The 15,789-nt window shown below is 31.6% G+C and overlaps 2 protein-coding genes and 1 pseudogene across 2 annotated transcripts; 1 reads left to right on the top strand and 2 right to left on the bottom strand.

Annotated features, from left to right (window-relative positions):
• Positions 1-68: 68 nt before the first annotated feature.
• Positions 69-3,894, top strand: LOC106365698 (annotated as a pseudogene).
• A 220-nt stretch (positions 3,895-4,114) lies between these two features.
• LOC106345534 (proteasome subunit alpha type-4-A) lies at positions 4,115-5,529 on the bottom strand. Its single transcript, XM_013784731.3, has 2 exons — positions 5,346-5,529; positions 4,115-5,036 (listed from the first exon to the last, which is right to left on the bottom strand). The coding sequence occupies exon 2, from the start codon at positions 5,022-5,024 to the stop codon at positions 4,272-4,274; it is 753 nt and encodes a 250-aa protein (XP_013640185.1). The 5' UTR covers positions 5,025-5,036; positions 5,346-5,529; the 3' UTR covers positions 4,115-4,271.
• A 6,888-nt stretch (positions 5,530-12,417) lies between these two features.
• Positions 12,418-13,763, bottom strand: LOC106365691 (36.4 kDa proline-rich protein-like). Its single transcript, XM_013805165.3, has one exon. It carries the CDS (start codon positions 13,426-13,428, stop codon positions 12,736-12,738), a length of 693 nt encoding a protein of 230 aa, XP_013660619.1. The 5' UTR covers positions 13,429-13,763; the 3' UTR covers positions 12,418-12,735.
• Positions 13,764-15,789: the final 2,026 nt, after the last annotated feature.

Raw genomic sequence — 15,789 nt, 5'->3', positions numbered from 1 at the left:
GAACTCGGCTGATTAATCCAGAGTCAAACTGGACGTTTACAGCTTCCGGTAGTGGCTTCCTCGGGTCGATGATCGTAAAGACTTTAGCGACTTCGAGGTTCGACTTCGAGGTTCGATGATCGTAAAGACTTGTCGTCGAATGTTTTTGAGATTATTGATGGAATCGTTTTCGTTTGGTGTTGGACTTACTGTGGAACAGCGCAATAATCATTGATAAACCATATTCAAGTTCATATATAGTTCGTAGACATTTGTAAAAGATGACTGAAACCTGAAAATGAAAATACTATCACTAGATTAAACTTTCACCAGCCATTAAAACGCTATGTAGCTTTCTTTCTTCTATGATCGTTTAGCGGAAACAAAAAAACAGAGCAAGAACTAAATATCATAAGATGTTTTGTTTTTGTTTTAGAGGTTTCTGGTGGATTCAGCCATCATCTTGACAGAAAGAAGCTTCGTACGAGAAGACACAAACACCTCGCGTGTAGAGCACGTTACGTGAACCTGGAGAATTCGCAGTGACCTAGAGAATCTGTTGTCTCGTCAGAGATTTGAGCAGATTGGTATTTTCTTTTTGTAATTCAAAATATTTTTGAAACTATTTTTAAAATTTTTATTTTCAAATTTTTAATATTTATATTTTATTTTATAAAATTTTAAACTTCAATTCCAATTTCCCACTCCTTAACCCTAAGGTTTGGATGGATTAGTTAATTCTAGGGGTATAAATGTATATTTATCTCTTTAATGAAATATTTTAGTAATTTTTTTTCTTGTGGTTTTTTGTGACCAAAACTTTTTTATTGCTATTTTAGGGTATTTCTCTTATTGATTTATATTAATTATGACAAATATAAATATTATAGTGTAAATTACAAATAATTTTAAAGTTCAATTTGAAGTTTTGTTTTTGGAAACTACAGCTGTACAAGTTCTCTGCAGGGCCAAATATTCAAAGCAATTTTTAATGCTTTCCATAAAATTCTACAGCAATAAAATTTAAATCCACAGCAAAAAATCTACCGATTTTTTTCTACAGCAAAATATTTAAAGCTACAGCCATTACCAATCAGACTCAAAATTTTGCAAACTCTAGAGATACTCTTAGGAAACAAAAAAAACTTTATATTTGAAGCTCTAAAATTTATTTTAGAGATGCTCTAATTATATGACTTCTGAGTTTGGTTATTATTAGTTTTTTTCATGTGTTTTGCTTTCAGAAAATCATATGCAAGTATTCTGGAACATTAAAGAAGTTTCTTGGGAAATCTACTTGTTCTTCAGATGGTAATATGAAGGTCATCTTCAATGATTTCCCTCGTGGAGTTGAATGTTTTGAGCTTGTATCAAGATTTGCTACAGCAACTGTCAGTTCACTGTGGTACCTTCGAATATAGTCTTGATCCATTATACTGCTAAGTTTATGGAAGTCACTAGTGTCTTGAAACAGAGTGAGAAGTGTATGAAAGAGATTAGGTATTGGGCTTAGCCAAAGGTTTTTCTTGGTCTAAAACAGTGTCAGCAACTTGAAATATCCTCTGAAACTGATTCTTTAGCCGCCAACTAATGGATGCGCTTGTGGAGAAACTTGAACTGAGTCCCTCTAGTGCTGCTTCTGCTTGTTCACCTTCACCAGATAGCAGCTTGCTTCGGTTTTCTTGTGACAGTAAAAGCACAGAGAGTTTCAAGAATGGGTCTTCACGGATACCATGGTGGTTCAGTGAGGTTCTTGTTTTATGTCCTAGTTTGGCTGCAATGTTCTTGAAGCTGATGATAGCGCGAAAATTCGATAATCTTACCATAAGCAGGTTCTTATTCTATTACCAGAAGGTCAAGCTCTGTTCGGAGTCTTGTAATGAGAAAAGAGAGATTCTTGAAACCATCATCCATACTCTTTACGTGTTAGATCGAAGCTGTGTTCGTCACAAGAGCCTCTTCGGTGTTTTGAGGCTTGCTCTTGCATTGAACATAAAAAAAAAGTCTTATGAACAAAGCTGGAGCTTATGATTGGTCAGCAACTGGATCAAGCAACACTTGACAATCTTCTTGTTCCGTCTCCATTGAAGTCTAGTCACTTGTACCACGTGAATTTTGTTCATAGATTCGGAAAAGCTTTCCTCAGCGAGGCAAAGAGAGGATGACAACGGAAGAAGGTGGCAAGCTTAGTTGATCAGTACATAGCTGAAGTAGCACCTGATCCTTTCTTGAAACCTTCAAAGGTTCTATCTCTCCTCACTCTCATTCCAGATTCAGCAAGAGAGACTCATGAAGATATCTATCGATATGTATCTATTCTATTAAAACACTAGTGTGACCAATTGAAAAAGTTATGTCCAATATTTAGTAACCAATTAATTTTTCTGCATTTTACGGTTGACATCCCACTAAACAATTTTTGCGGAACCCACACTTTTGTTGTTACGGTCAAAAATCAAGTCATCCTTTATCATATACAAAATTCATTGCATTATCACTCACAGTATAATGTTAACTATATCAATACATCCCTCTATGAATCAGATAATATGGTTTATGTGAGAATTTCATAAACGAGTTTTAAAAAGTGCGATCACTTTAACATGTTTCATTAAATGCGTCTAAGTTCAGAAAATATAAATGGAAAACATTTAGATTCCTAATGCCAATTTCAATACGTCAGTTTTTTTTTTGTAAAGACTACTCATCTTTAAAATTTAGATCAACAAATACCATTTGAATAAATTTGGAAAAATTCTCAGGTTATTACAATATAGATCCAAAAAGTTGAAATTAACATTACTTCAACGTAATGCAATACAAGTTATATCACTGAAATTTTGTAACATATTTAAATTTTCTTTAAAAAGTTCCATCAATAGTTTTTGAACCAAAAACATGAAAATATTTACCAACTAACTATTTACTCAATTATGATTTATATAATAAAAGCATGAAAATATTTACCAATTAACTATTAATTCAATTATGATTTAAAAAGTATCGGTAGCCACTTCTTTCTAATATTTATATTAGCCAACAGTTATATATTATATAGCATTTATCTCTTTCTTTTGGGTTTATACAAAAATTGCGTTTACTCCTTTAGACAAATTTTTTTTTTGTGTTATTCAATAATCTCAACCATTTTCTTCTTAGAAATTTAACATTTTATTTGATTAATATAATACATTATTTTATGTAATTATATATACAGATACATTATTGACATATCTTTCTACAATGATATGTTAATTATTCCTCATAATATCGGTTTAGGAGTATAAAATGTAATTATTATATTATAGAAACTTTATATTTTTTAAGAAATAAAAAATAAAACACTTATAGTAGTTTCAATTAGGTTAACGGGTTTCAAAAATTTTGTTCGTTATCGGTGCGGATTAGGTTTGATATTGGTTTTCGGATAAAATACTTTAAGAACCGTTTGAGTATATATGCCATGTCTAATAGAGTATGAGACTTTGATTTTCGGGTCGATTCCGAATCGAGTTTTGGGGTACAAATATTTTTTACTAATTATGTTAGGTATCTATTAAGAAAATATGATATGTTGCGAATTTTAAGAATAAAGTTTAAAAATAATTTCTGAAATGCATATGGCACAAATATATAGTTATGCAACTGGACATATTTAATATAGTTACCTAAAATTATATTAAATTAAATTAATATTAAACACAAATATGATTGCAAAAAAAATACAAATATAAAATTAGATTTTAAAAAAATAAAACAAAAAATATACCCAGGACGGGTCAGAATCTAGTCTTGAGGTAAATTTCAAGAATCATCTCAAAAATACAAAAATGTAGAAATAAGTTTTATGATCATTTTCTTTGGCTCGTTCAGGCTCACGCTGGATTAACCAACCAATGGTGAAAAACTCAACGTGATAAGAACTTTAAGCTACGAGAAGCGTTCAGCTGACTCAAGAACACACATTTCTAGTGACAAAAAATTTTAAGCGATTAAGACACCAGATGAAGAACACAAGCAGCTCAAGCAGAGGAAGCAACAGGTCGCTTCCTAAGCTCTGTTCTTGATCAGTGTTGCTGAAAACCTGAGGCCTACAGTGATATTTGTACATTACTGATATAGACTTCAACTCAAATACTCAAATAAAATTCTCATAACATTGTGAAATTTCAGTTTCATCGTCATAGTCTAATAAAAACATCAAACTAAAAATGAAAGCTGTGAAACAGAGAACTAACAAGATAGATAAAGGGGACACAGCACCAGGCAGAGATCAAGACTCTGACAACAGTTTAGGATGATTCAGCAGCGGGCTGAGTCACACCGTGCTTCACCAACAGCTTGGTGAGCGAGTCAGGAGAGTGAACATGGTACTTAACACTCCCTGACGGTGTCAGAAACACCTCAGCAAGCTCAAGCTTCTCCGACGTCAAGCTAGTGCTGTCCATGGTCTTGCTCAAAACCTTCAGAGCAAGCTCCACCGCCTCTTCTCTAGTTGCATCATCCTTGTAATCTTGTTTCAGAATAGACTGAGCCGCCTGGTTGTTAGCTCCCACAGCCGCAGCTTTCCAGCCACCGTAGTTCCCACTGGGGTCACTCATATACAGCTGAAACCCATGGTTCTTGTCCCACCCTGCAAAAAGAAACGAAACTCCAAAGGGACGAAGACCACCGAACTGCGTGTACCCTTGCTTTGTATCACAGAGAGACTGAACAAGCTGCTCAACAGGCATGGGCTCCTGGTACATGAAGGTGTAGCGTTGAGCTTGGACTCTAGCAGTGTTGATGAGGATGTTGGCGTCAGACATGATACCAGCGACAGCACAGGCGACGTGGTCGTCGATCTTGTACATTTTCTCAGAGGAGGTGGAGGTTTGGAGAAGCTTGGAGGTGACTTTCTTCTCGCCGATTAAAACGACGCCGTCTTTGGATAAGATACCGATGGCGGAGCCGGCGTTGCCAATGGCCTCCATGGCGTACTCGACTTGGTAGAGACGGCCTTCTGGGGAGAAGATTGTGGTGCGGCTATCATATCTTCGAGACATCTTCTAACAAACCTAAAACAAAACAAGAAAAAATAACAAAAGGTTTTGTCTTTATGCTTTTGTTTAATAGATTAAAGATTAAAGCTTTGGTCTCAAACAAAACATGCTTTCAGATTAAAAACAAGAAGCAATAAAAACGAAACAAATGGGTTTAATTAAACTCTGTTACTTTCAGATCGATGAAAAATCGAAGAAGCTTAGCGACTACACAGTCACACCCAGGATCTCATCTAGCTTAGTGTTCCATAGCAAATACAGCAGCAAAGGACAGATTGCGAAACCCAGAAGGAAACAAAAGCAGAAAAGAGTAAATAATTTTACCTGAGAGGAAGGGACAGCTTTCGATCTCTGATCGCCTCTTCTTTGATTCTTGCTCGGTCGACCAAAAGGCGATGGCGTGAGTCTTCTTGAGATGTGAACTTTGATTGTTGGACAAGACAGAGGAAAAGATCTTGTTTTTACTAATCTTTTAATCGGGCCTCTCTGTTGTACAGAATGAAGCCCAAGTCGTAAGAAAAGGCCCAATGGTAGACCAAACTTTAAATTTTTTTTTTCTTTTCGCATTTATTAGGTACCAACAGTTTAAATAAATTTTCTCCTTGTCATGTTTTCTCCTGCACCTTGCACCATGTGCAGTACTAAAACTTTTAGATTTAGATTATATTTAAAAATAAAAATTTATTAATATTTAAGAATATCTTATTTTTACTAATATTTTAATTTATATTTTATTTAAATAAACATAAATTTGAGTATGTTTATTTTAATGATGATGTATGAGTTATTACCGTATTTTAAAGTTTAACAAAAATATAAATGAACATTAAATGTAATACATGTATTATTATCATATTCTAAAAAAGTTATCAAAAATATAAATCAACATTAAACGTAATTATCTATGTCATATTTATCTATGTTATGTCATCAATTTTAGTAGCTATATCATTTTTTTTTTTTGTGAGAGTGACTGTAGATAGAATATGTGACAAATCACTTATCAAATAATGTATGAGGAATTTAATTCTTCTTCTATATAATAAACTAGGGTCAGCCCGCCCTATGGGCAGGATATTAGTTAATTTAATATTCACTAAATGCTCGAGTTGAAATTTGTTTTAAGATTCAAGAATTTGGTTATCTGTTATGTCTTACTTATTAGTATGCAGTGGTATATTTGTTTTTCGATTATTCTTGCTTTGGTATTGTATCAAATTAACTAATTGTCCAACTCATAATTATAGATGTACAAATGTGGATTTGTGTTAAAGTTTGATGACAATACTGTTTTTTTTTAATTCTTATTCATAGTGGAGTGTGCATGTGTCAGAAAGAGGCTATAACAACTTTTATGTTTTTGTGTATGGATTTTAAATATATATTATTTTGTATAATGCATACTTGCTCTACAATATTTGCTTGTATACTAAAAAAATTGTTTTCTATATTTTTAAAAGATAAAATATTTAGTCTAGAATATAACATGGACATATGTATTGACTATATATTTAAGTTGGGTGTTATTTTAAAATGACATATGTATAGAGATTTTTCAACCATTACTTCACTGGCACAAAACATTTATAACTGTAAATACCTTCTTTTAAAAGCAAAACTAATAAAAGCGTGTACAACAAATGTATTTTGATATATATTATATGCATCAAGTTATAAAGGTTGGAAACATTGCAAAACTGTTTGGAGCAAAGTTTTTAACTTCACGATCTTCATCTTGACGTCAGTTCAGTATCGGTCCTGGCCACAAGCAGAAGAAGCATGGGCTTCTAGCTGACACGATAATAAGTATTTTCGCGGCCACATATTTATAAAAAGTGACTTTAGCCTAGTGGTTCCAAGAGAAATTACCAGTGTTAGAGGTGTTGGGTTCAATTACCCTTAACTACATTCATTTATTTTGGCTCTAAATATAAAATGGGACACGTGTCACTTCCAGAACGCACGAATTGATGACGTGGCTTCACGGGAGAGAGGCGAACATTTCTTTATATATATAGATCTCAAATATTTATCTTCTGAGAGTTATATTAGACATTTTAATTAGACTATCTATAGAATATTTATCTTGTGAAATTAGGTCATACTGCCGTACGAGAGAGAAAAGAAGAAAAAAATTACATAGTCGCCGATCTCCCTCTGTGGTTGGCGGTGCTTCTCACCGCCGCTACGTGAGAGAAGATTTCCTTTTTCTCTTTAGTTTAATCAAGGTTTTGTATGGTTTATGGCGGTTTTGTAGGGCCTCCTTCTTGTTGGTTTATATCTCTTACACGTTTCGACGATCAAGATCTATAGAATCGTCTTTGTTGTCAAGTCGAGGTTTGCTTTAGATTTGGGTTGTGATACTTCTGTTTCTCTTCGATTGCTTGCAATTATGGTCAATTCATTTTTCGCCTTGTTCAAGCTTTCTGGATCCATCGGTGTGAGGTGTATTTGTTGTGGAGGTATCTACTAGACCTCTCCTTTATCCACCATGGATTGGGCGAGCGTTTCGAGACGAAGCAGTGGGTTTGATTTGCATGTTTTCTCATGCGAGGAGGTTACCAGTTTTAGTTCTATAGATCGTTATTTTCTCTAACAAGTATCCGTGTGTAAGACATGTTAATCTTCGCCGGTGTTTTTCTCTTTAACGTTTCAAGTTTGTGTGTCTTTGAGCCTAGGTGTTTAGTTTTCACTTGATTCTACCTCGGCTCCGGTTTCCAACAGTTTCTGGTGTTGATGTAAGTTTATCCTCGCATATGCTTGTACCAATGTTGCGCCTGTTTTAGCTTATTGGTGTACTTTCCAGGATTGGTTTTGTCTAAGTCATTGGTTTTTTGGTTATATTCGGTCTCATGTTGTTTACGAGTGTGTGCGAGTTATTATCAGTCCATTAGTTTCAGCTTTAATACATGCGGCTCTTTAATGTTTATTTTTCGTATTATCTTACTTCATTATTATTGTTCTCTTCTTTTGAACTATTGTTTTCGAATATATTATCATTTTCTGCCGGTTTTTGTAATTTACAATGTGTTTTATTATGAAAAATTTAATACAATTTTGAGTTTAAAAAAAAAAAGACTATATAACGTGGATGTCTATAGATACTTTTATATCAACACGAATACCTCATATTTATGAATTTAGAAACCTCATATCTATACTATTAAAGCAGGATCCTATTGTCCTAATTACCTTAGTCTGTCCTTTTCTTTACTAACATTGCAAGTTTCATTAAGGGCAATCAAATAATATTAATAACACATCTATATTGGGTCATTATTTTTGGATCCAGCCCACATCAGATCTCTCTTGGGCCATTTGGGCCGATTAAAAAATCAGATTCAATTCTCACTTTTTTTTTCCTTTGGGCCATTGAGTCTAAGTTCAAATAATTTTTTTTCAATTATTCTTAATTATTATTTTTTTTCTTTTCTTAATATAATTTAAGCATTCATAAAAATAATTGATTTTTTTTATTGAAAAATATAAATATTTATTAAAAGTATATAATTTTTTAATTAAAATATTAACCACATAATAAAATTAATTTATCAGAGTTATACCAACTTAATTCATTAAAAAAATAAAGTCTAATTTTTTAAACATAAATAGTCATTTAAAATAAAATACGATAAATAAAGATAAATTTTTTAAGTCTTTTATAAAATAAAACACAAATATATGAAAATGTGACATTTACTAAATATTTGTCAATTGAAAAAAAAACAAAAATAAACCTGCGCTTTGAAAGCGCGAGTCAAAATCTAGTATATTATTAAAGTTGAAGTACACATTGAGATTGTTTGGCAATATGAATAGTAGTTAAAAATAGTATTGTTTGGAAATATTGATAGCAGTAAGTTAGAAAAAAAATGGGCTTATGCTACTAAAAAAATTGAAAGTCCATTACATTATATTAAAAAGTAATGGGTCTATGTCACTTGATATATATATTCATATCAAAATAATAATTTAAAATTGATTTATATCTAAAATTCATTCAAAAGAAAAATATATATATATATTCAATATTTGATTTTTACTAACATATTTTTCAATAACTATTGTAAAAATGTTTTCAATATATATAAGAAAAATACAATACAAAGCCCAATTTCAAACACCAACTTAAATTATGGTTTTTATATTTCACATTAAATTTTTAAATATAATATATATGCTTATTTAAATGATTGTACGTATAAAATATTATTAATTATAAGAAAGCTTATTTGATGGTACGTATAAAATATGATTAATTATATGATAACACATATTTTGTAACCTATGATGACACATATAGGATATATATATATATATATATATAATAGTGATCAGGGGTGGGCGTTTGGGTTCGTTTTCGTTTTCGGTTTTTTTGGGATTTTGTGTTCAGTTCAGATCTTTGAGGATTTGGTTCGGATTTGGATAACCAATTTAAATAGGTTTGGTTTAAATATTTGGATAGAGAATTAATAATTATTAGTATTTTTGGAGTTTTGAGTATATTTTAACTATTTAAGATATTTACGTTTGATTATTTGTATATATTTTCAAGCAATTAAGCGAACTTAAAAATATCATATATATTCTGGATGTTTTTATATATGTTAAATCTAAAAATAATTAATATATATAAGTATATAAATCTATTTTGGATACCCAAAATAATTCGGTTTGGATCGGATTCCAGTTCTTGAAATACCAAAATTTTGAATAATTCGGATATTTAATCAATTCCGGTTCGAATTTAGTACTACTTATTCGGATTGGGATCGGTTCAATTCTTCAAATTCGAGTTTTTTTGTCTAACTCTAAATAGTGATATAAAAATCAAATAGCATCCTATTTTTTTTAAAAAATACATCCGCACGAGCGTGCGGGTCAAAATCTATTTGTAAATGCTTGCACCGTTGCACCGTTGCACCGTATCATTTGTAAATAAGTACCACATGTTTTGTTGAATGGGAATTGAGTTCACTAACACAAAAAAAAAAGAAGTATTTATCCATCAATACTATTAAAAAGGAAGGAGTCTTAAAAAATCTACTTATGAAAGTTGTTTGGACCTTTTTATTTATCTCATTATTTTTTTATTTTACCTTAAATTTAGATTAACAATATATTACCATATATTTCTCTAACAATACTTTATTTAATTTCCTTATTTATTCAAATCTCACTCCTAAATCCTAATCACTACTATTATTATATTTACCATTTTAATTTTTAATCGTAAAACCCTCGAAACTAATGTTTTATATTACCTTTTTTATCATATAATATATAATTTAAAGCAAGAGAAGTTACACGACATATATATGTACATTCTAACTTCCTCTTTCCTTTATAATAAAGTAATCATATTATATATAAAACTTTCCTACTAAAATCTCATATCATATACAAAACTTTCAACCGTCTATAGTTTGATCGATATTTTTATATTTAAAAATGAGTTTTCTGAATATTCATGTTACCTTCATAAAAATGTAGAAATTCATTGGTTCTGTTAAAGTTAACCCGACTTCACAATATCAGTATTGATTATTCACGATTTTGAAAATTATTGATTTAGATATTATACTTTTCACTTAAAAATGAATCAATACTATTAAAAAATAAATAGTCTTAAAAAATCTAATATAAAAAAGTTGTTGTAGTCATGTATAACTATTTTTTTTGGTAATACCATTAATCATTCTAACCATACAATATTTTAAATATTTTTAACAGATCCGAGTATTATTCCTTATGATACCTTTACTCAAAAAAATATTTCATCAACCATGTTTTTGTACAATAACGTTAAAAATCTATATAAAGGTTATTGGACCTGATATGGACGTAATGGGTCCACATATATTCGGGTATTTAGGATCTTAAAAGAAATCGAAATACCAAAAAAATCTGAAAATATTCGAAATACCAAACAAATACCCAAAAAAATCAAATACCTAAAAATTCAAAATTTTATTCAAAATCTGACACGATGAACTGAAAAATACCTATTTTTTAAATTTGAAAATTTGCCTGAAATCAAAAACTATAATCGTAAACCAAAAACTGAAAAAATATCCATAATACTGGAAACATATTCGAAATATCCAAATATACCTAATAAACACAACATATTTATGATCGGGTCTAGGGTAGGACCCGGACTCAAACAAAGACCTGCGGGTCCAAAAAAACTCAATAGGTTATCTTCTCTAGACCTGAACTAAATCTATATTTTCGGGTCGGTTCGGTTTATTTTTTTGATCCGGATATAATTCTCATGCCTAAAAGAAATTAACTTACGTAAAAAGGTACATATAAAATCTCAAATAAACTAATTCGAAGATTATATAACTGTTAAAAAATATATTTTTCGATGTAACAAGACTTTCTATTATAATATAATCAAAAAAAAACCCGCGCTTTCCAAGCGCTAATCAAAATCTAGTTATCTAATTAAAATTTCATCTTCTTTCGTTCCTCCTTTTTCCTTTCTATCTTTCTCTTTCTTTCTCTCCAAAAAACTAATTTTTTTTTATTCCACCAATAAGCCCTTGTTGAATTCCCCGTACATATATATTGTACTTTTTTCTATAGTTTACAAAGATAGAAATTATATCATGTTGACTTGCCAGAAAAAGAATATCATGTTGACATTTCATTGACTATTGTGTAGATATATCATAAATCACTGTATAATTAATTAGAAAAGACATACTTAAAACATCATCATTGCTGAAATATCCTAAAGAATTTTTCATCTAATTATCTAAAAAATCCAAATGATAAGATAAAACTAAACTAATAAAAATGAATAGCCAAATAGCAATAGTTCAGTGGTAATCTCTTAGAATTTGTTATGTACCTACATTAGTTATAGGTTTGATTCCTCAAAATTAAACTATTACTGTATATTCAGTCTAAGTTTGGATTTCGACACAAATTGTTAATATGGTATGTTGTAAAAAATTATGTCTACCCTCTGATAATAATCAGAAGATATTCTAAACTCGGATGAGATAATGTTATATCCAGTCCACTATAACACACCACTATAACACACTAAATGTTTTTTTTGAAACTGGCCGAATTAACGACAGAATATATCAAAAAAATAAAAATAAATAAATGAGTCTCTCTAACTTTTTGAAAAATTTCTACAAAATCGTCTCTCACGTTTTTTTTAATTATATATTTTTAATTGAGATATTCTAAAAGAAACTACCAATGCAGATTTGTCTAGAATAAACAGTATAAATATATATCTTCTTTTTTTGTTGTGAACGAAGAAAAAATTAATCTCTACCCGTTTATAGACATAATTTCCTTTTATTTCTCAAAAATAATGATGTAATCGTCTGTGTGATTAAGACATAAACTTTGTTAAGAATAATCTTTTAATCAACTTTTTCAAGAATACACTATGATATATTTGTTGGCGTAGATGTGTACATATATAAATTTATACGCATGTACTTGGCCAGTAGCCTACGCTGTAGGGCACGTATCACATGTCCATCAGTACAATGTGCATGACTATGAAAATCACATTTCTTTACTCCACAACCTACGTACTACGTACGTATGTACATAAAAATAAATTAAAGCGTACACAGATATAAACCTAAAAGTACAGCGTGAAAACCCAAACAAACCCTTTTATCGTATCAAATGAAACAATTGAGTAACGGTTTCACACACGCAAATTAACCTCCAATTACCCAAAAATATCATCAAACTTACATTTGAAGCCAGGAGGTGGAGGCTTTCCGCAGTCGAGAAGAATCTCAATAGCAATGGGAATGATGAGGTCCATATTGAAAAATTTGGCTTCAATGGTAGTACATAGGCAAATGGCTGCGTCCATGCTAAATAAACCTCCCAAAACCGGGCAACACGTTTCCTTAGCGTAGCTTTTACCAATTCCCATGTGAATGCAACCTCCAAGAATGTCCACACAAGCGCCTAATTTCAGCGTGTCGATTGGGCAAGTCTCTGGTTTTGGCGGTGTAACAACATGTGGGTCTGGTGTTGGCGGCGTTACGACAGGTGGAGTTGGTGTTGGTGTTGGTGGTGGGCACGGTGTTGGTGGTGGGCATGGTGACGGTGGTGGGCACAGTGTTGATGCTGGGCACGGTGTTGGCGACGTTACCACAGGTGGAGGCTTGTGGGTCGGTGGTTTAATGGTTGGCGGTTTCATGGGTGGTTTAGGGGTTGATGGAGGTGGTTTAACGGTGGGCGGTTTTGGCGATTTGACAGCAGGTGACTGAGGCGGTTTGACGGGATTTTTTGGCGGGTTGTGGGGATCCGGTGATGGTTTAGGAGGGCTACAGTCGCAAACGAAGGAGAGGGCAAGGACGCCGAGGAACAAGAGAATGAGAAAGGATATGTTGTGTGTGAGAGACACCATTTTTCTAAATGAAGGTTTTGTGGGCACCCTTTTATAGAAAAATATTTAAAGATAAGAATATATGTTTTTAGTACACAATATTAATTGTAAGCACCAAACTGTGATTAGATAATTGAAATTGGATTTTATTAAAGCACCAAAATATTCGGTCACTAGATTACAGAAAGAAAGTAAAGGGGGTTATGATACTTTCTTGAACTTGCACATTTTTGTAAAGAAAATTTTGTAGATTCTTATCTCCTTTTAGGGAAAATCTGGAACAGCGCTAACTATTATTTTGATAAAATTCTAAATGTGGACTCTGTGAAAGTATGAAGTATGAACCTATTTGTAGTAAGGGACTTGAACTTAAGTAACAATGGGTCTCTGCAAGAAACGCTGCTAGGACTTGACTCTTCTGGTTTGGCTATCGAGGGTCTATTCTTGTGGGCTGAACCAAAATCATCGCATCAATACCACGGTTAGGAACATGACTTTATGATAGTCTGGAGGAGATCTCATAAGTATATTAGTTTTTTTTCCAATTTATTCATTACTTTTGTAGGCTTTATTTATATAAAGTACATTAACTTGATTAGCAAATTCTTTCAAAAAAAATTTCAGTAAAAAAAAATACCTTCCACAAGCTCATGCATGGTAACATCTAAGAAAATGAAGAATCATCAAATCATTTTCATGCTGTTTATATCCTCTACTATAGGGCCATTAATGGCGTTTAAACCTCACCAAGATCGTCAATAGCGTTTATGCCTCACCAAAGTCATCAATTCCGTGAAATAGATATATAGTAGTTGTGTATATTCTGATTCATGCTCAAAGTCCACGACAATCATCAAGTCATCATTCCACAGGATCTGTAAATTTCCGTTGGAAATCATCATCTTCGTGGGTCGTGGCTACATCGAATATGTAGTTGATATTCATTTTTCATCATCACAACCAATCGCGTCCAAGTCTTTAGTATAATAACCTGATTTTACAAAGTCAAGACAATAACAAATACCATAACTTGTTCCGTGAAGAAACATAATATTGTTTTCTAAAAAATAATATGAAACTAGCTAATAAATAATAAATAATAAATTCAGTTTGTAAAAAACGAAATTGTCTCTTTTTTCTTAAAAAAAAACCATTAAAAACAAAAAAAAACCACTAATTTTTAAAGATAAATAAATATGATATAAAACTAGTCAAATAAAATATTATGTAAACTTCATCATGAGATGAAACTTTTTCTTTGTAAAAATAAAAGATTAAACCGGGTCTATTAAAAGACACATACCTAATCTCTGGGCGGAAGGTGCAGTCCATGACAGGTTTTTTTCTGGGTAATCATACGGATGTATCCGCAGCCGTGGTAGGCAGAATAATGTGACTTAGTTTCCGTAGTAGAAAGATCGAATCCGGAATGTGTTGCCCCTCCACTACCACTATATCACAAAGTCCGTTCAATGAGTTAAAAAAAAACAGAATCAAAGAAAGAAACGATAAAAATCCGTACTCCATCAGAATTAAGATCGAAAACATTGATACCATGATACATTTGAAAGGAAATATCAGTAGTTTAAAAGTTTTTCTTAATTTATTCACTAGCTCAGTAGGGTTTATTTATTCAAAATACATAACGTGTCTAACATGTTTTATTAATTACAAAGAAATATATCGTAGGAGATTTCATGATTCATAACCATCTCGGATGGTTTACTCTATTTTTTACTCTATAATAGAGTTTGAGTTTATTCCAACAGTACTCTATTCTAGAGTAGCAAATAAAGTGATGAACAAAAAGAAATAAGTTACTCTATATCTAGAGTAAAGCTATTTTTCTCTCTATTATAGAGTGAAAAATAGAATACCATTGAAACATTTTTACTCAACACTCTATTTTAAAGTAAAAAATAGAGTGGAGTAAGAAATATTCTAGAACTCCAAATAACTTATAGTATCCGAGACAATCCACCAATCTTTTCGTCAGAAATAATCCAGCTTTGATATCATAAGAGCATGTTTAATTGGGGGAGGGGGTTCATATGATGAGGTTTTTAGCGGAATATAAAAACCCGTTTCTAAACTTTTAACTAAAAAAACTAAGAACTACTTTAAAAACAGTTTCTTAAATTTTTAGTTAAAAGTTAATAAATAGTTTTTTATATTTCCCTAAGAAACCCGTCCTAAAAAATCTTGGATAATGATGCTCTAAGGTTCTACGACTTGTTACATATATCAATGACTACTTCTGCAAGCTAGCCGTTCTTCAAAGCTTGAAGCGATGGTTTTAACCTTCTCCAGTCCAATTATTGTCACCTTTCCCTTCTTCTATAAAATTGAATGATCTTTGTATTATCATTTTCTCCGACGCTG

Source organism: Brassica napus, chromosome A1 (assembly GCF_020379485.1).
Source record: "Brassica napus cultivar Da-Ae chromosome A1, Da-Ae, whole genome shotgun sequence".
Lineage (NCBI taxonomy): Eukaryota > Viridiplantae > Streptophyta > Magnoliopsida > Brassicales > Brassicaceae > Brassica > Brassica napus.
This window is presented reverse-complemented; position numbering and strand designations above follow the sequence as displayed.

Coding starts and splice junctions, on each gene's coding strand:
- LOC106345534 (XM_013784731.3), bottom strand. CDS start 5,024: ATGTCTCGAAGATATGATAGCCGCACCACAATCTTCTCCCCAGAAGGC.
- LOC106365691 (XM_013805165.3), bottom strand. CDS start 13,428: ATGGTGTCTCTCACACACAACATATCCTTTCTCATTCTCTTGTTCCTC.